A 22140-nucleotide genomic window follows, 5' to 3' on the forward strand; every position below is an offset into this window, starting at 1 on the left:
TAAATGCCAAGCTGCAGCATCTCTTCAGGACCGAGTTCACATTTCTATATGTAGATTCCATTTTTAGATAAAACAAGTCACTAAACTTCCTTGCAGTGAAACCCATTACAACTATCTGGATTACTGCCGCCTAAATGTGATCTGCAGATTCTGGTCTATCTATCATCATATGATATCTCACAAACAGTTCCTTAAAACCCTCTCATGCATAAACATAAGCAACCAAGGAAAGAACAAAATGAAGAAAAATGAAAACAAACCTAAATTCAAAGTTAGGCTTAATTTTTATTTGGCAGTAAATAAAAAAATCACTATGGCAATATTCTACATGATGATCACTCATTTTTTTGTCAGATCGCCATTGGATTACAACGAAAACTGAAAAGTATTACAGTATGCTTTTAACATGTAGACCATCCAGAGACATTAGTTTTACAATTTTTGTCTGCATTGCAGGCAAGACTACACAGTTACAGCATCAGATCAGAGAATCGCCTACGACATATATTGATTAAAAAATGAGATTTCATGTTAAGTATAAGGATCCATTTGCACAGATGTAACTACAAGTTTGGGATCACTGTAGCATCTGTGGGCATTCCTTTCTGCAGTATCAATTATACTATTGTCTTAAATTAGTATATCAAAAGTCCATATGACAAGCAGAACTTAACTAAAAATGTGAAAATATTTTGCAACAATTAAAACACTTTTTCTTTCCCTTTTCCTCTTAGGTGCTTTTCAAAAGAAGTTACATTTATAGGAAATGATCAGAATACTGTGTCTGAGAAATATTTTCTTTGCATATCCTACCAACAACCTACTAGTTTTCCCTGTTGCAACACTGCAGATACAAAATATACTAAGTAATATACTAAAATATAAACAATATGGGAAAAGTAATAAGGATTTTGAAGTCAGTATTTTGGCACCTTAAGTACCCTTTAAGTATTAAAATAAGATTACCATTTTTCTATGCTACTTTATGTTTGAAGATAAAGTGATTTTTTAGAAAGCAAATGTTCAACTGATTACTGCTGCAAATGCTAATATGTACTTGAAAAATGCTTTGTATCAGATATTTCAAGGTATATTTTTGAAATGAAAATTTTCACTACTCATTGAGGTAAATAGGAAAAAAGATGCACCGAAAACTTAAGAGAGATCCTGGGCTAAGGAACAATCCCAAATTCCCTATTCAGGCAAAAATGTAAGGCACAAACAGGAATTTTTCTAGAGAAACGGATTCATAAAAAAATTGTCACCTTTCAGATTTTCTTGAAATCAATGCTGTCACTTCTCAGGCAAAAAAAAAAGCAGCTGTGAATGAAAAAACAGGCAGAAGACCCCTGCTGTGTGCAACTTACAGTCCTAACTAACCTCTCCCATACCGTATGAGTTCCACATCTTCCAGTGTAATGCCTTTTCACAGACAAACATAAACACTGAACAACAATCACATAGGTCCACAAGTTATTTATACGATTACAGTACAGTGTATCCAAGTTTCAGTAAAGTCACCATAATTTACTGTCAAATTATGCAGGAAGTGCTGAGGAAACCAATTCCCCAATCTACTACGCAAAACAGTTTGCTCAAAATATGAAGAAATCTCCTCCTGAAAGAAAATCAGCAAAGTAGAAAAAATAAAATGCAGCTTCCTTGAACTTCATTTTGTTTCTGCCTCTTCATCCATGAATTCAACTAACGGAGCATGTCTGTTGGCCTGGGCACCTTCTTGGAAATTAACCTTTTTTACCACTCCTGCCTTCGGAGCCCTTATGGTATGCTGCATAGAAACAGATCAGTAGTGAACAAACGGAGTACTTTGCACCTCACCCCCCAGCAAATGCTAATATTACTCTTTGGTGCAATTAAAGCAGAACACAATTACTTCATCTGACATGTATATTTATTTTAAATTGTTGTTGTTGTTGTTTGGTTGGGTTGTTTGTTTTTTTTTTTTTAAAAAGGTTATCCTAGTCCTTTTTCAAGTTTTATTTTCTCATCAATATTTATTTTGATATTGATACTGAAGATTAAAATACTATATGTTGTTGTATTTTGAAGCATGAACAGCTGAATGTTATTTACTTCTGTAGCATTTTTTGTTATTATAATAAATGCCAAGCAGAGGTAATTCAGTTTTAATCCAAAATGTTAATGATATGGCAGATTTGTTCCCTTAAGTGGTATCTACAGATTACTAAAGATATTTTTGTTTGCTGGCCAGGAAGGCTCTTAACTGAACAGATATTTGGCTAAATCCAGATGAAATACAAATACAACTACTAGTGACAGTAATGAAATAGTATGTTTACATACAATAACAAATAGACCAATTTGGGGATTGGTATCAGGTTAGTTTTCCACTGAAGTTTTGTTTCTTGGTAGTTCTCTACATAGGGTTAGTCTAATATCAAATATTAAATAATAGATATTAAGTCTAATATCAAATATTAAATATTAGATATTAAATCCTCACATCTAAGCAAGTATTAATTTAAGTAACTGTTTATTCAATTTAACATCTTTTATTTCAATACCATTAAAAAAAAAGGCAACTCAGATAATGTCTGTCTATGGTATCATCTGGAGAGGCACAAAAATTTAGCATCCAATTGCAAATAATTTCAGGTGTAATTTTTTTTTAGTGCACAGTTACATTTCATGCCATTTTAGTGTCATTTATAAAAGGACATGGTAAGGGAAAGGCAATTTTTCTCAACAACATTAATTCTGCTATCACAAACTGAAATTTAAAATAAACTAATAGCTTAACCAAACCAGTACAGGGCGCAAAAACTACAGTTCAAACAATCTGAGCCAGAGTCAAGCAATGTGACAATATACAGTGGCCAAAATGCTAGTTCACTGAATGTCACATGGACAATTACAAAGGATCTTTAGCCTACTCTTGGTAAAACTTTATGTAAACAACAATAAAAATATTATTAAAAAAAAAGTCCTATGCGTATTTACAAGGTCACTTTTAGCTAAATTTCTGTATAAAGTAGCTGCAGACATTACATTTGCTTATATCACACAAACAGTGAGCAAGAGATTCACCCAGACAATTTTCTGCAAGGGAAGTGAAAGGAGGGAAGGGGAGAGAAGGACTGAGAAAGCTAACCAAATGAACATCAAAACATCTGCAGAGTACCATGGATTATATAATCATCATTTGTTAATAACAGCAAATATAATCCTCTAAAATCTAGTCAGACAATGCTTGCTTTACAGCACATGAAGTGATACCGACATCTGCAAGCTACTGCACCATACTTCAATAACGCTACCAAAAATGACTAAATTATGACCAGAATTTTATTTTCTCAGTAATTAGAACCTTTTACATCTCACCTACCTCCATTTTCATAGCTATCATAACCATCAGAGGGTCTCCAGTCTGAACCTTATCCCCTGCTTTCACAAACACCTATAGTTCCAGAGAAAATTGAGAAGAAATCATGCATATCTGTACCATTAAACATCAGCAGCTGACTTTGCCTAGCACAGTCTACTGAGTGACCCTGGTTTTGCAAAACAGCCTCATATCTTTATTACTGTTATGTTGGGTATCGAAGTTCTCTAGATAATACTCAAGGGAAGTCAGAAGCTATAGATATAGGTTCAGTAACAGCCAACAGGATGACCAGGAAGCAATTTATGTGTCAAAGAAAAAACACTAAATAAGACAATGTACATTCCACCCTTTTTGGGTTTATGAGCGTCTATTTTGAGGGAGAAAGTGCAGAACCTTTTCCTGGAGTCCCTAAAGTCTTGAAAAGAAAATCCATACAGAAGATTGCAGGATCCACCTAGTTTTTCTGCAGTAACTGATTTATATGTAAGAGACCCATGTTCACTGTACTCCACCCTCTGAAAGGGTTCATGTCTTTTTGTTGTTTATGCCTTTTTATCACTAGCAGAATTCTTTTAACTGCTAAACTCTCCTGGAAATGTTTTTTTTCTGTTGAAACTTTGTCAATGTACAGAGAAATACACAAGACTTCCTATGCTAAAGAAACAAAAACATAAACAGAAGCAGCAAAACACATAGATTAGCAAAAAAGGCATTTCTAGTTCTCTTTTTTGCAAGTACATCTAGCATCTCACTCTTTTGGTTAGATATAATGGATCACACTGCAACACTGTAACTGAACAAAACCTGTAACATTTCAGGGAACTTTGCCTTAAAAAGAAATTGAGATGAAGAAGAAATAATTTAAGCAGTAGGGGAAGTTAAATATTCAGATTTTCCAGAGCTCTAGAAAAAAAAAAACAACTAGAAGACTGAAAAACTCTTGGGTGGCTACTGAAAACTCAGAGTAAACAGGGCATTTTCCAATTGGAAGAAGTTACATAGCACTGACATTTCTGATCCCGATTCTTTCTTTCCTGGCAGTACAGAAGCAAACACCATTTCTGGAAGAGTAAACTTGTACATATATTGGAGAATTCATGTCCTACCCATATTATTAAAATTACCTTTTCAACTGTGCCTGTCATGGGTGCTACAGCACCACTTTGCATTCCCACTGAAGTCACGGCAGATAAGTACTTGGGTACAGGAAGGCCAATCTGAACACTACCTTCCTACAGAAATAAAATCAATGACATATGAGTTAACAACATAAAATAATACTACTAGTGCAATATGCTAACATACAGTGAAAGAACAGATCCAGCTTCAGGGAAATGAGTCAACTGTTCAGGGTGGAAGAGGTGTGGGGTCAGAGCAGCAAAAGCACTGTTGGTATGCTTACTACCTCACCAGTATCCAAGTCCTCAAAAGCCATGGTGGCAGCTGCCAAGGATCGGTAAGGAAGGAACTACCCCTGGGAAAAAGAGGTTCCACGTGGAGCTATGTACCAAAGCCACACCTTCCCTATTCATGCAGCAACAGCACAGAAGGTTTTAGAAAATGTGCAAAGGCAGGTTGATGCAAGAAAGACAGACATTGGCATCTTCATTGCCATGCATTATCAATGCGTTGCAATGCATTATCACAATTTACAATGAAGTGGATTCAGTGCCGAGTTTACTGAGAAATTCTCACCATTATTCAGAATTCCCCAGTTCCTCTCAGACTTGCTACCCAGAGTTTCCCAATGACTCATTCTCCCACACATCCTACCCATACCCTAAAACTCCTGTGATTTCTTCTAGATGCCCCCATCCTAGACTCCACTCTGATACTATGGGAAAACTGAGCTTTGCCATTCCAGCATGAATTATTTCGTTCTCATCAGTGGAGTAGCGAAGTTCTCCATGCAGTCTGCTGGAAGTCTCAGAGCTAGAGGTTAATTACTGAAATTAATACATAATAATTTACATATTTAAATTACATTTGTATTGAGATACATTAAGGGCCTGTCAGCTTTTTAACTAAAAATAAAAAATTACAAGCCTGAAAATGCAAATTGGGGCACCTCTTCTTTCAAATGTCATTATTCATGCAATACAAATAAGGCTATGGTAACTCATAATTCAAATTTTTTAATATTAGCTGAAGTTACCCTTCCTCAGACCAATATACTTTTTTTATTATCATTTTAGAAATGTAACCGAAGTATCAGTTACAAGCACATCCAAATAATTATCCATTTAAAGTAACTGCTACTGTTCATAAATCTAACAAACTTAGAAACTTAAACATTTTGATATTGTGCTTTCCCCTCCCAAACCATTACTTGTAATTCTCATGCAACTAATTACATTTTATCTTTCTAAATGTCATTGATTTTTTTACTCACTGACCATAACAGCTAACTTCTAACTATAGCTATAAGCACAATACGTATCAAAACATTATGGGCCAACATACGAACTTGAAGTTATGATTCTCTTTCACATTCTCTTGCAGTTTATATTGTTCATTTACATGGATAAAGCTCTGAAATTTTATACTTGAATAATAAAGAAAGGAACTTTACCGGAAAGAAGAGATAAATTGTGTTGTCCAAAATGACCAATTTGGACTTACACACTGTTCCATTTACTGAAGACCTCAAGTAAACTGAATCATCTTCATTGAAGATCTCTCCAGAAATCAAGAAAGTTTCATCTTGAATCTGGAAGTAAAATACTTTTATAAGGACAAAAGCTAACCCTTCATGAACAATAAACCAAAAGCTAGTATTTGTAGTATACACTCGTAACATGCGATTCTTCATAGATTTTAAAGATTTGATTTTTTTCCAAATTCCGGAATTATCTTACATATCCTTTATTTTTCTGTTAACAGTCTGTATTCCATAACCAATGCAATCAGCTCTGAAGATCAGCTAACATGCTCTCCCATGACATTTTTTTATCATAAACTATGCAATAGTTCAAATATGAATAGCATTCAAAACACAAAGGTATACTACCTCTCAGGAAAAACAACAGCAAAAATCAAAGTGTTTTGTTTAGCAATATTTTTAATTTACTCTAGCATATTGACTTCTATCAAGTTGAAAAATCCATACTATTCAGCTGACATAGTAAGATTACACAATGCTTTCCAAAAGATGAGCAAGTTCCTCAGTCTTGGAAGCTTATGATACAGAAACTACAACATATTCAGCAAGCCTACAAAAGGAGTAGTGGAGAGCAGTAATGGAAACAGCGTCAATTAGAAACCAAAACTGCAAAAGAAATACCAAATGGAAAGGCTATTTATTTGTAGGAAACCTTTTCATCTACATCAATGGAAATTGCACCTCTGCAACAACTTCAGAATACAAAGACAGTAAGAATATGAACTTAAGTGCATTACATTTAACTGATATTTTTATTTCTAACATCACTGAGCAAAGAATCAAGAGACTTGCTGATCTTTCAGGATGTTACAAGTTGAGATAAAATTCAGTCTTCATTTATATAGTCCCACACTACTTTTCCACTGAACGGAGACTTTAACATGCATCAAAAGGATACTGTTCATCTCATATTGATCCCTGAGGAAAAAAAAATAAATTTCTTGATCAGCATCCTGAGCAGGGGTGCAAATCGGGGCAACACCCTGGTCAGCACTGTGAGGGCTTGTCAGTTCCATAGCCCAGCAACCTGCTCTAGTTGCTTGGTCTCCAGGAAGGTTTTATAGCCCTCCAAAGGCACTGTCCTCCTCATTATCAGCTCCCAATTCTGTTTCTCCATCCCTTGTCTCCAGCTTTTCTCCATTTCCATCTCAACACCCATTCTCCTTTCTTCCCTGCGGGTCTACATTCTGAGCTGTTGCCCTTGCCCTTCCCCTCCCCGAAAGGCCTCGCTTCATTTCACTTCCAGCCCTCTTTTTACTTTTCACTGACATTACTTATGTAATGTGTAAAAGCTCTCCTGCATTATGTATGTAATCTGTAACACTCAAAATCATGTGGGTATTACTTGATGGATGTGGGTTATCTCATATCAGTAGAAATAAGCATTGGAGTTACCTGACATGGGGTTATACACATGAAAGCACAATAATTTTCTCACTATTTTTCTCATATGCTTTTCTCTATATAGTCTAAGCAGTTCATAAATACTGCCTTATTCTCTTAATTCCCCTTTTCTGAATATTGGAAACAAGAAGCTGATCTACAGAGAGACTGCATTCTTAAGCATACACTCATTCTGGGTGCCAAATATAAGAGAAAACCCATTTACCTCCAGGTGATGCAAGAAGGGTATTCCACACTCAGCAAAAACACAGCCCCCATAAGCCACACAATTGGAGACTATCATACATGCACATACACAAGTATCTATGTTTAAAGCATCTTAAGTGGTATCCTATAGGATCTCTAATAACATAGAGAAAGAAGCCAATTCTATGTGGCATCATTCAATCATGTAACCAGATTTACTAGTCTCATTCTTAATCTTGTTTGGTAATTACTTTTCAATTTCCATCTTCAAAATAAAAAAAAAAATCTTACAGGTAATGCTCTAGAAAGCTTTTATTTATCCCTCAGGAGATCCATTTCATGCACAGAATAAAGCAGTAGTCCCATGGAATAAAAAAAACAAACCAACCTTTTTAAATGCAGATTTAAACGTCTCAATGTTTTAGAAAGACAAATTTAAGGAAGAGGAAAACAAAGCCTGATCTTTAAACACTGGAAAACCAAATGCTTTTCTTAGCCTTATTTTCAGAAGTATTTTAGTACCTCTTCCATGCCAATCCTGCATCTAGCAAAGATAATTTCAGGCCAAAATAATACAACTGCAACACCAGCTGCAAGCAAACCAAGAACAGAGTCCTGTATCAGTAATTACCAAGGAACTTCGGTAATGGTTAATACCAAGAGAATTTTACAAGAAACTTTCTTCTTTTACCTAAGGAAATATCTGGGAAACAAAAAAATAAAATATGGCCTTGTACCTGCATGTTGTATGACCCTTCTTGATTGTAAGTTACAGCTACTTCCACAGCTGTTCAATTAAAAGAAAAAAAAAAAAAAGGTGCATGTGAGTAGATTTAATTATAGGATCTAGAGAATAACAACGTATACACAATATTTAGTGCATCTTTCTTGATAAAAAGAGAGACCTACCAATACTAAGAACAAGTATTTTCAGATTAGCTTCGTACACACTGAATTCTAGACAATTTGTTTTTCAAAGATGAACACCTGAAGTCATGCTCTGAAATCTGTATTAAGTTACCTGGACAGAAAGCAGGTTTTGATGGGAGAAAATGCTGAGCACTTTCATACAAAATGAAGTAAAAAAAAAAGTTAACCTCATCCTTATTCCTTTAAGTGATAAACATTGGTTGTGTTGTTTTAATTTGGTTTGCATTTCCTCAAGAAATTTCCTCAAGTAGATTAAGCATTAAGTTCTGTGAATTCCCAGCTGAAACTGCTTAAAACTCATACTGCTTCTATTTGCTGTTGGTCAGCCTGAATTCTCAAGCACCAGTTGAAATAATTCTATCCATCAAGTACCTCCTCTCCCTCCACACATTTTATTAACTTACTGTTTTCCCCATCCAGCAGAGACAGCTTTCTAGTATGACATATATTTAGTCTCCTACCAGTGCTGGATGCAAACGGTGAGAATTTATCTAAAACACAAAATACATACATATTTTACTTCAATTGTACTTTAGCAATTTACACAACAAAAAAAAAAATCACTGTCCTACTATTTCTACCATCTTACTTACATATTTATATTGCACATTAAAGATTGAGGAACCACTGTAATAGTAACAGTCCCTCACTAAAGCTTCAACAGTGAATAAACTGATGCTGTGTAACCTACAGAAAACATGACACTAACAGCACTTACTAAGAAAGACATTGACTGTTCTCCATGAAGAGATCCTTGAACAGGAAAGCAACATGGGAATTCAACTGCAACACAGCTGGTTCAGATTAACCTTTAGGTGAAGGTTCCAACTGTAAGAGCAGTCAAACATGGCAGCAAATTGCCTGGGAAGATGGAGGTGTTTTTGAGGATGGATCAGATATACAGCTATCAGATATTGTTCGATTCGTTCATCATCTCTTAAAGCAACAGTGCATGTGAATCTTTCCAATCCCACTCTCCCATGTTTCCAGGATAGTTAAAGTGGAGAAGAAAATTAACAAGGGTGTTGGCAGCATGTCTTAGATTTATATGAAGTCTTTTTTAACAGCAATCACATGCCCAACTGGTATAGCCATTAACAGCGTCAGAACTCAAGAATGTCCAGTTCATTCAATTAAACCCTATTGCCTCTCCCAGTTCTAGCAAGGTCAATTTTATCTCTGAAGACCTTGGGCCAACTGTAAGAATAACAGTGACAGATACTCACTGTTTATGCTTGTAAAGAACAAAGAGTACACAGTGACACTAATTATGCATACCAAGGTCTTTCAGATAGTGCCTATCTGAAGTGCTGTCAGAAGGAGTCTGTACAGTACAGTGCTGAAATATTCAATACCTGTCCCTTAACAAGAGTTATAGTTTGCTGTCTGGGTAAATATCTGACAGATGCCAGAGTGCAGAATTTTGAGCAGCACAAAGTAAGGAGCACACAAATTAAATATTGCACATGAGCTCACAGCATTGTCTCATCCAGTCACAGGTAAAATAAAACAAAAGAATGATCCTTACCATCTGACTGATCTCTAAAAGCTTCAGTTAGCATTTTCTCTTTCAGTATGAGTCCTAGAGCTGCCTGACACATAACTTCATGTGGGGTTGCCTTTTTGGTTGGAAATAGTTCATGATGGTGTTGAGGAATGAAATTAGTGTGCACATTTCCAGCCTCAAACTGTGGGTGTCCTGACAGACTCAGTAAAAAGTCAATATTAGTGCTTAATCCTACAATCTGTAAAGAAAAAGAAACATATTGCCAAATTGAACTGAAGTTATGAATGAGTATATAGATTTCTAGTTAACTTACGAGTAGATAAAAGATTGATCTTTCTTCAGATAGCACTAGCAAAATACAAAGTCTGTCAATAAAATGTAATGAATTCAACTGGTCTGTTTTATTACCAATGAAAACATTGCTTTTAAAAAGAAAAACGAAAATTAAAAAAAAAACACAACAAAAAACCCAATATGAATACTTTTTCAAAAGCACTATTTTTAAAATGCTACCTTCATCCATTGTAAAGTCAAAGAAAGTTTTCTAGCAATGATAATGGGAGGTTATTCAGAGAAGGAACACCCCCCAGCAAAAAAAAAAAAAACAAAAAAAACACAACACAAAAACTACAGAAAACCCACCAAAATCCCACCCTACTGCTTCAGAAAATCATGCTCTGAGTATTTAAAATAAGATTATTAGTATGAAAAGTGCTTCTTACTAAAAATAAGTTAAAATAGTTTCAAATATTCCTTATTTGATCTTTAAAGAGTAAGAAATGGGAACAGTGACTTTTACTAGATACTACTTATTTCCTGTACTGCAAAATTACCATCCAACCAACATGAAATTAGAAATATTTTAGAGAAATCAGTGAAACTTGTAGGTGTATTGTGCTGTAATATTTATTGACAGAACTACTAAGAAAATTCAGGGGAGGGGAAACCCACAAAAGACCCAATAGATTCCCCCCCCATCTCTTCATTTGCAGTAATGTTTTAGCTAAAACATTTTCAGTACCTCAACCATGTTTGTTTTTCATTTAAAAGTATGAATTAATTCTGCACAAATAATATTCAGTCTCACCTCAAGTCAAACCTCCCGAATTCCTCTTTTGAAAAGAGATACACACCTGTAGTTTTTATAGGGGAAAAAGGGACCACTTCTTAAAAAGAACTAACAGCATTAAAAATTCTCCGTATTTCTTTACCACATGTGTCATTTAAATCTTACGGGTTTTTATAACTTAGAAGTTACAAGCAAACATCATCTGATACACATTTTACCTACAAGTTCCTTTAGGTTTCAGAAAGGTCACACCACAATTGAAAGTGTTATTATTCAGCCTTACTCTTCTATAAAGTCCCAGCTGCATCACCCAGCTCAAGATACCGCAAACTTAAGAGAAATTTATGCTTAAAACCAGACATCACAGTTATCTTTACTCCCTCCACCAACTGCAAATTAGATAAAAATACAGCTTCTCCAAGGAAATACTAAATCTTAACTGCTAGTGGCAAAGCAGGCTCCCTCTTAGCAACCACTTTTGGTTTACTGTAGTATTTTATCCATATTTTGTTTGCCTGATATCTTCACAAATTTGGTTCAATATCTGAAATCATACTGGGTTCCTTCTACTTACATTATATTGATGCAAACTGTATCGCAACTTTCTCAGTGCTGCTTGACGGTCCTCAGCCCAAACAACTAGTTTTGCAATCATTGGATCATAATGAACAGAAACTTCATCACCTAAAATATATTTAAAGTATGCTGTAAGACTAACCCAAGTATTTCTGAAAGTTGGTAATGCATAGTACTGCACACCATATGGCATTAAACTCTGACACAATTGATGGCCACATTTCTGTGTCCTTAAAGAATATTAATCTTTAATGATGTGACCTGGCATTTCAGTTCCAAGGACAACTTCAGTACAGACTTTTCAAGAGGTAACATTACTCAAATTCAGTTTTCACTGTTGCAGTCAGAATGAAGGATTGATAAATTGTGATGAGTATACAATCAGCGTGATCCAATGGACAATAATTTGGATACAGATAAGTAAGTAAAGAGGTAAATAAAATATTCAGTGACTGGCCAAAAGTAAATGGTCAATGATAAGGAAGAATAATTCTGTAGAGATTTGTCTTTATAACAACACCCTGACAGACAAACTTATTTAGGCCAAAGAGGGAAATGCTGACAAAGCAAAGCTTTTGATGTAAAGCATTTCTGCCTTGGTTTTACCTTGTCTGACTCCAGTTTCTATCCTGGTGAAACTATCTGGTGGTGGGGTGGATAAGTGCAGCAATGGCCCAGCCCCTGGCATAAAGTTATTCTTAGGGTCTTCAGCATATATTCTGGCTTCAAATGCATGGCCCCGGAGCAGAATCTCTTCCTGCATTAGGGGAATCTTCTCTCCTGCTGCTACCTGAAAACAATATATTTTTTCTTTAATGTGGGATCAATATTCTGGAGTGCCAGTGTACTAAATAGTAAGTATCTTTCTTCTAAATATGAATGCATAGAAAACACATTCAAAATGCACAAGGAGAAAAAAGTGGTACATCATAAAAAGTTAGTTCTGAAGTTACTTCTTGCTTTTGCCTGGGGGTCACCAATCAAAGGATTTTGAATTGTTATTGTGTAATTTGACCTCCTAGTATTTCACAGATCCAAAACACGACAGAAAAATAGTGGAATTTTTTCCTACTAGTTATGTCAAAAGATAATTAAATGTTTAAGTTAAAGCCTGGTCAACTAAGACAATATTTTATTAGAGAAAAATTGCTCCAAGAGCAGATGATAAAATGGATTACTGGCAGCCAGCACTACTAGCATACACTGTTGATTTTTCTGTATACTGTCAGACCTGCACATTTCAGGGAATGTTTCTTTAAAGGGATTACTAACAATTTAAGACCCTTTAATGGGGCAGGAAGCATCATTTTATTACTCAAAGGAATTCACATTACAAATATAAGAATACCAACAAACACCAGCAACACACCAGTTTGAAAAAACACGGCTTTTAGGGACAAAATAATAACAACAAGTCTGCTGCAATTAAGCACAGAGGAGACTTTACGAGGAAGCTACACAGTTTTCATCCACATGGGAAAACACAATTTTTTTATTGAAAAAACAGCAACAATTCATCTTTTAAGTGTCAGGGGTTTTCCATACCCTGCCTTCTGCCACCAAACTATGGATTTCAGCATAGACAGCAGAATATAACTTAGTCTTCAAAGAAAAAGTAGTACTATACAGATTCACAAAAATAATCTCTCCAAGCACTGGTAGACATTTTTCGTCTATTGACTAATTAAGCCACATGCCAACAGCACCGTATCTTTCCACCTTACCTCTTTCTTCAAGTATTGTTTGATCCCTGTTCCAACTCAGCACTCAAAGCTCAGTTTCCATTTCCACATCAGGAATCCAGAAGTTCCTCTTTCTTGCAAAAGCTTTTGCCATTTTAGTTTTCTGTCTGGTTACAGAGACCTCCCTGCCACCTACTTAAGCTCAATGGGTGCTGCTGTCCTCACTTTTTGATTTATCTAACAAAAATTGTTTTTCATTTCCAGTTCCCTAAGGTCCAAAACTTCCTGTTATCATTTGAATGCATGAGTAATCCCTCTGCAAATTGGGTGTGTGAGGAAATAGCCTGCTTCCAGTCCACACAACTATACATTTATTCTAGAATGTGACTATACTGGTATAACATCAGACACATGTTTTTCTTAAGATTTTTTTTTCTCCTACAGCCTGATCCAAGAATTTTTGGGCCAGAGATACACTTCAACTAGAGTTTCCAAAAAAAATCAGCATGGCAAGGGAAAGATCAGGACCCTACTTCCTCCTACTTCCTGCATTCTCTATAATCTCTTTAAATATAATTTTTTTAAATGCTTTTTATTTACACAACTGGAAGAATTTGCTGGAATTCTGAGCATCTATACAGTGCTCTACAAATACAGTAATACAAGATGTTCCTTTAGAGCAAAGGAAACTCTACCCTATTAGCTGAATAAGAGATGTGGATCTGAAAACTTACCTGGTTTCTCACAGGCAATATCAAGGAGCACTATTCACCAGATAAGAGGAATCTACATAGAAAATCAATTAACACTCACCCTAAGCTGCCATTCAACCAAGTCTGTTCCAGTGATCATCTCTGTAACTGGGTGCTCTACTTGCAGTCTGGTATTCATCTCCATGAAGTAAAAATTATGTTGGGAGTCCATAATAAATTCCACTGTTCCTGAAGTAATAAAAGGGTACTTTAAACCAAGACTTCTTCAGAATGGATACTTAACACACCTAATTTATGTCAGGACAAGACCATTATTTCAAAATCAGATACCATGAGTTTCATTAAATTCTATATAAGTTATCTTAAAGGGTCACACAATTGAAATTTGAAAACAGAAGTGTTGTTTCCTTGCACATCCTGTGCTTAACCAGTTCAAACTTGAACAGGGGAAGTTCAGATTAGACACAAGGAAGAAGTTCTTTATTCTGAGGGTGGTGAGGCACTGGAACAGGTTGCCCAAAGCAGTGATAAATGCTCCATCCCTGGCAGTGTTCAAGGCCAGGTTGGATGGAGCCTTGGATGACATGGTCTAGGGTAAGGTGCCCCTGCCCACGACAGCAGGGCTGACAGCAGGGCTGGAACTAGATGATCTTATGGTCCCTTCCAACCCTAACTGTTCTATGATTCTCTTCTACAATAAAAGATGCATTTCATTACGAGCTGTAAAAAGTGCATCAAAACTCTTTAACTTACTGTGTTTATGTGTAAGACATGCAATTATAAATAAAATAAAATTCCAAGGAAATAAGTGAGAAAAATTCACAAATAATTTTAGCAGGTTATTTTTTATTTGGGAAATAGTGTGAAGTTCACAGACAGTGAGCCATTTTTCTCTTAAAGGCTTTACTGTTTGAATATAAAGTATTTTTCTTTGTTGTTGGAGAGTGAGCATTATGAATGTTAGTAAGTTTGATCAGAGCAAGGGAAAAATAATTTCTCTTTCATCAGACAATCTAGCTGATTGAATTATCTGCTCTGAAATTTTTTCCTTCTATTCTTCAGCTGTCGTTAGTCTTAAGCTCAGACCAGGTGTGCAAATTTAAATTTGTAACTGCATCAAATTTAACCATGTGATTACTTCCTTAAACCTCAAAAAAAAAAATAAAAAAATTGGGGGATGTGTATCATACTCCAAAACAAACAGATGTTATTTGCCTTGAGTCTTATAGTCTTACTAAGTTAAAAGCATACCTCTGGAGCAGCCATACCTTTACAGACTTACCTGCTCCCACATAATTAACTGCTTTAGCTGCTTTGACAGCAGCTTCTCCAAGTCTCTTTCGAACCTCAGCATTAATTCCTGGCTGTAAATAATGATAATACAAAACGTTATAAATTATTGTGAATCTTGGTGATACTAAACCTACTATGCATGAACATTTTGCAATATTTAGTAACTGTAGTGAAATCCTTATCCATGAAATCTACATATTTTTTCCCCCAAGAATCATTTTCCTAAAGTAATTTTTTCATTTAGAACATTTTCTGCAGCAAAATTAAAACAGGTACTGAGATTTAGAAATAAATTACTACCTGCTAAATAAATTTCATGAGGGTTAGCAATTATTTAAAAAATATGTAGATACTGTAAGAACTTTCTGCTCACCCCTGGTGCCTCTTCAATGATCTTCTGATGTCTCCTTTGCACACTGCAGTCTCTTTCAAACAAGTACACTGCGTTGCCATGCTGGTCACCAAATACTTGGACTTCAACATGCCTGTTCCATAATAATAAATGTTTCAGTGAATTTCAGTAAAGCCCCAATCCTGCGACTGACTTCACCCCAACAGACTTTGAACTTGTATATAGTCCTGTATACTTCACTAGGACTGTATAGGTTTAAGTGTCTGTCTTCAGATGACCAAAAAATATAGAAATGTGGCTGCTATTATGCAGGATTTCAATTGGTTTAGACTTCCTCAGTGTCCTAAATGAAACAGAATTCTAAATGCCAGCTACTGTTGCGAAACACCATAGGATAAACAAGCATCCTGGTTTTGGCTGGGATGGAGTTCATTTTCTTCCTACTAGCTGGTATAGTGCTGTGTTTTGTCTGTACTATAAGAATAATCTCGATAATACACTGATGTTTTAGTTATTGCTCAGCAGTGCTCACCCTAAGTCAAGGACTTTTCAATCTTTTGCCAAAGGGATATTCCACACCACGGATCATCATGCTCTGTATAAAAACTGGGGGGAGTTGGCTGGGAGCCACTAATCACTGCTCAGGGACAGACTGGACATTGGTGGTGAGCTACTTTATTGTATATCACTTGTGTTTCTTGATTTTATTCCTCTCTCACTCTCTCTGTCATTACCATTGTTATTTTCATAATATAAAATGCATTATTATATATTAAATTATATAAATTGCATAATATACAGTAACATATAACATATATTACATAATCTATAGTATATAATTATTATCGAGTATTAAATATATCATTATATTTTACTTTGTTTCATTTCAATTATTAAACTGTTCTTAGCTCAACCCATGAGTTTTACCTTTTCCTGATTCTCCTCCCCATCCCACAGTGGGGGAACAAGCAGCTGTGTGGTACTTCTTTGCTGTTTTGTTTTGATTTTTTTTAACATGAGAAGAAATATCACAGTGTTTATACTAAAACATCTATTTCTCACCTTGGATTATCTACAAATTTCTCAATCAGCATTGCATCATCATTGAAAGACTTCTTTGCTTCTCTCCTAGCTGATTCTAGCTGGTCCAGAAACTCCTTTTCTGAGTGAGCAATTCTCATGCCCTAAAATACAGAAAAAAGCATACCTAAATGTCTAATAATCTGGTACACAATAAAAATCCTTGTTGTACATAAAGAGCAAGAAATTTCAGAGTAAAATCAGCTTTAGACAGGGAATTCGCTATACACGGTGCCTTGACGGCAAATTCTTAAATGGTATTTCTAATCACTTCTTAGGCAACATTTAAAACTGTTAGTAAAAAAAAAAAAAGTCACAGAAACCATCAAAGTAACAATTTAAAGTCATCTAATTTTACATAAATCCATCAAATAACTTTTCTGCTTATGTGAATTACCAGAGATCCCTTGAAATAAACAAAACTCTTCCAATTCATACCAGCTTCTTACCTTGTGCCTCACCACACAACAAAAGGAAGTGAGATTTCATAGTGCTAGACTGGGTATTAATAACAAATTTTAAGGAAAAGCAGTTTTCTATTTTCTTTGGGTTTAGATTTATTTTAGAATATTCTGTTACAGACACTGAGACATGATAACTTTACACCATGTGATGAACAGATTAGTTTCTTTACCTTTCCTCCACCTCCACGAACAGCTTTAATCATTACTGGATATCCTATTCTTTTGGCATGTTCCTTTAGACACTCCTCTGACTGATCTTCTCCATGATACCCTTCAACAACAGGAACGCCAGCTGCAGACATTATAGCTTTGGAAGTGCTTTGACAGAACAGTTTCATGTTTAGAATGATAATATCCTTTTTTTTCTTGTTTTAAGCTCCAAACCTGTCTATGTTTTCAGTGTTAATTCTCATCACATAAGTAGTTCCACTGACCTCGACAGGACTACTTACACAAGTGGGTTACATACAATTGGATTGTAATTAATAAAACGCTTCAAATGTTTGTTTGGTTGCTTTTTATTCCTGCAAGCCCTCTACACAAAAGCATAGTCAACTTCAGGCTTATGCTTTTTTCTTATCTTTGGAGCCACATCATATAGGCCAAACCTAGCATTTTCAAATTACAATGCATCCTGCCAAAGCTATATTTAAAGTTGTACAAAAGCAAAACTCTTTTTATGACACAGGCTGGATTCATACCAGACATAAAACACCTCAGCATAACAGCTCTGGCTTCCAATATGCATGCAAAGTTAGTTAAGTTACAGAGTTAATTTACTCTCACATTAGGAAGTGATAAAAAATTAATTATCTAAAATTAGTATTACATAGTTCATGTGTTAGTAATCACCTTATTTCCATATTCTTGAGTTATACTTCATACCCTGGAAACGTTTCTTTGATTTAAGCAACTAAGAATAAGATCCTCTGTGATGAATAAAACTTATCACCCCATTTTAAATAAACAACACTAACCCCTCATGATATAGGTGTTTCCCTTCCACTGTTCTTTTGACCCGTATACAAATATCTGATCTGACTGCTGAACCCTTACCTATGTAACATTGCAATGCCCCAATTCTGGAAAACTAGCATCAGTTACATACTTAATTACCAAAATTTTACTTACTGAACAATCTTGACTGTTTCTAAGTCTATATGAATCTATAGATCTTACAGATTTATAGATCATCTATAAACCTAGAGCTCATTCCTTTGAAGAAAGCCACAAAAGACAACAAAACCCGACAGAATAAAACAATTATGGAGCAGCTGGTCATTCCTTAACAAAATAAGCTTTGGCAAACTGTAAACTGCATAGCCATGTAAAAAGCAGAAATAGATACCTCTTAATACCCATATCCTTGATAGCAGACGAAGGTGGACCTATGAAGATGATTCCTTCTCGCTTGCACAGCTCTGCAAACTCTGTGCTTTCTGACAGAAAACCATAACCTGGATGAATAGCCTACAACAAAATAATGTTACCAGCCTATTTTTATATGTTTACCTTAGAAAACCCTGAAACTTCCACAGAGTTTCACTAAGACAACACAAGACGGAAGCACCACAGGCAAAAATAAAGAACTAAAGAGCATGGTAGTGACAGAAGATTTAAGGTCATGATCTACTTGCCTGAGCTGCTGAGGCCTTAGCCACCTGCATTATTTTTTCTGAGGCCAAGTAACTCTGCTGTGAGGGTGCTGGACCAATGCAATATGCTTCATCTGCCTGTTACAGAAAAAATTTAATACAGGCTGTTTAATAATAATAAGTAAATTTAACTGAATTTCTGAGTCAATTACATTGTTTATCAGATTGCTAGCATGCAACAGTTTACATCACTGCCTCTCTTCATACTCAACTGGGTGAAACAGTTTCGACTTTTTTCCCAAAACCAGAGTCCATTGTCTTAACTTCCTGACTACTTCAGCATTAGAAAGCCAAACCTTAATGCACTTCCTGTAAAGCTGTCAAGTGCTGAGACAGAGACTACACAAAATATTCAATGATTCAAGAAAAACTTGGAAGTCACTCTACAGAGGTGAAAATCAACTGCATTAGCACATAAATCTACCTGCACATTGAACTTATCAATGAGAAATAGTGTTGTTAATGAACAGTAATCAAAAATGAATATACTTCACCATTGCTACATGCATGGAATTTCTGTCTGCTTCACTATAAACTGCTACAGACTTCACACCCATTTTCTTTGCTGTTCGCATCACTCTGCATGCAATTTCTCCTCGGTTTGCGATAAGAATCTTCCTTATGTTGTGACCTCCTGTTTGAAAAGGATAAAACCATCTTAAAATTCAGATTTCTTTTTAATCATTTACAGCATTTATGCATTTCTTCCAATAATGAAAAAAACCATGCTTCACCAAAAAGCATTTCCATGCTAGTCTTCAAATTTTATCCTCAGAGTCCTTATGCAGAAGTATGCTTAATTCAACTTTTCTCCTTTTTTTTTTTTCTTTCTAGAACTAAGAAATATTTTCTAAAACTAAAATCCTGAAACATAAAAGGTGATGCTTATATTTTTATTGTGTACTTTTTGGACCAACTAGGGAACAATTAACACCTGTCCTCACTGGCTCCTCACTCCCCCAGAAGTAATTCACATTTCTTTGATGAGCACAGTCACAGTCATAAACTAATAACAAGGCAGGAAGGCTTTGGGGGTTGGCTTGTTTGTTGGTTTTCTTTAGGTTTTTTTTTTAAGTACTGACTCACTAGCTTTTATGAAGTCTCATGACAGTTACAATGGTACAGAAATATGCACAGGCATAACTAAATAGCTTAAAACTAATTAATATAATCAAAACATACCTCTGAATTCTGAAACATATCTTTTTAGACAACTTGACAACAGGGTCAGTTTAAATCACCTTGCTATATACTTCTTACTTGCCTTCATATATTATTTAAGTACCATTTTACTTAAAAACCCAATTCTCTCACACTTTACAACATTTGTATCAGAAAAGGACTCGGAGGAAAACACCACAAAAAATAAATACTTTTCATTGAGTATACCTAAATATGGCAGACAAAATTAGTCAAAATGTTGTTTACACATTAAAGAATATTTCTGTTAGATCAGCTACAGACTCCTGTTTTCAAAAGCTATACGAATATTTAATATTTATTTTTAAAGTGTATAGTTTTTCAGCAACTAATGGCCTAAATCTAATTGTAAAACCACCCACATTACGCAAGCAGTTAAACCTACTGGCTAAAAAGTTCAACTTCATACCTATCGTTGAGGCACATCTCACAAATCTTTGTACTTGGTTCCATCGCCTGTAAAATTAGAAACACACAGAAGTGTTAGAAAAGTGTATGAAGAACTGGCCACCACTCTACTTTCATTTTCAGGTAAGAGAAGAACAGAATTATGATACAACTATTTACACAGAACACACTCAAGTTCAAGGAAGGCTTGTGCAAACTTCACTAGATATCTCCTTAAGTGCTTGCATTTAGACACAAAACAAATTATTCCCTTGCTTTTCTACCAGCATTCAAAGTCTCTTTTAGTGGATAGTGGTATTTATTAGAGACAGCAACTTGAAGTATTCAGGCAAGAAGACATGAACAACGACAACTTAAAAAAGCTTAATGGGAAATAGTTGTTTGTACAGAGAAAAGCTGTAGAGATAAATAATGTTAAAGATAACAAGAAATAAGAGCTATGAAGAGCTATTTATGTTCTGAAATTGAAAATTAAACCTCAACCAATTAATACCAAAGAAATGAGATTGTGAAAGCTTATGTGTCTGCGAGAAACTGTAAATTCCTAGAACTGTTTTCATTTCACACATACATCAACTTTGGAATCTTGGATCCGGTCCAGCAATTCTTAAACAGTATTAGACAAAAAGACAAGAGACGCCCTTGACACCACATAACCAAAGGCTCAATTCCAATAACAAGAGAGGAAGTTATGCATTTCCTATGCCTCTAATAAACCGCCGTCGGAGTCACCAATTCCTATGGCACCGGCTTCCAGCTGGCGGAAGGTTGGCAAAGAAAGTTTTCAAACCCCGAACACCCTAGACAATTTCATGGAACCTGTATCAACTACTAACACTATGCTTGAAAGCCTGGGTGATTTCTTTGCTCTTTCTATCCACAGAGGAGCCCAGGGCACCAGCATCCCACGTACGCACACACCGCCCAGCAGCGGGACAGGCGGCGGCCCAGCTACTTCGCTCTTCCCACGGCGCAGAGCCTCTTCTTCCCTCCCTCCGACAACCCAGCCCCAGGCTCGGCTTTCTGAAGCCTCCCTGCGCGCCAGGCCCAGCACCTACCGCCGGCTCCCTCCCGGGGACCGTCCCTGTCCCTGTCCCTGCCCCTGCCCGTCAGTCCCCGTTAACAGGCTCCACGGACCGCGCCACCCCAGCGAGGAAGGCCACCCCGGGTAAAGGGCAGATGAAGCGCCCACCGCCCCAGAGAAGCCTTGCCCGCCGTATACCACGTCCCCCGCGCCGCACTCACAGACGCCACAGAGCCCAGAGGCAACAACTACACCGCCCCGCTGCCAGCAACAGAGCCATGTCAGTAAGCGCGAAGGCCGGCGGGACGGGGGTGTGCGCGCCAGGCCTGCCGCTAGTGGCTGAGCGGCAGGGGCGTGATGAGGCGGGGACCGGCGAGGAGGAGCCGGTGGGCGGGGAGCGGGCAGAGAAGGCGCGCAGGAAGGTGGGATGTGAGGAGGAAGTAAGGGCCGAGGGGTCGTGTGCTGTCTCCCGAGCGAGCCGGGAAGGGGGTGTGTGAAAGAGCTATCAGGTGGGGGCAGACCAAGTGAGGGCTGCAGGGGTTGCATGACACAGAGAAACAGGGCAATA

The 22140-nt window shown here is 36.4% G+C and overlaps 1 protein-coding gene across 1 annotated transcript; it reads right to left on the reverse strand.

The window, feature by feature from the left end:
• Positions 1–265: 265 nt before the first annotated feature.
• On the reverse strand, positions 266–20596 carry MCCC1 (methylcrotonyl-CoA carboxylase subunit 1). The gene is made up of 18 exons (XM_062603121.1): positions 20550–20596; positions 19435–19574; positions 18923–19018; positions 18634–18755; positions 17456–17603; positions 16804–16925; positions 15763–15874; positions 15379–15460; positions 14197–14324; positions 12308–12491; positions 11700–11809; positions 10078–10294; positions 8954–9040; positions 8357–8406; positions 5940–6077; positions 4492–4599; positions 3368–3439; positions 266–1789 (listed from the first exon to the last, which is right to left on the reverse strand). Exons 2-18 carry the CDS (start codon positions 19513–19515, stop codon positions 1670–1672), a joined length of 1977 nt encoding a protein of 658 aa, XP_062459105.1. The 5' UTR covers positions 19516–19574; positions 20550–20596; the 3' UTR covers positions 266–1669.
• Between the last annotated feature and the right edge of the window lie 1544 nt (positions 20597–22140).

This window comes from Pezoporus occidentalis, unplaced genomic scaffold (genome assembly GCF_034315485.1).
Source record: "Pezoporus occidentalis ecotype Australia unplaced genomic scaffold, CSIRO_AGI_Poc_V1 ctg8, whole genome shotgun sequence".
Classification (NCBI taxonomy): Eukaryota; Metazoa; Chordata; class Aves; order Psittaciformes; family Psittacidae; genus Pezoporus; species Pezoporus occidentalis.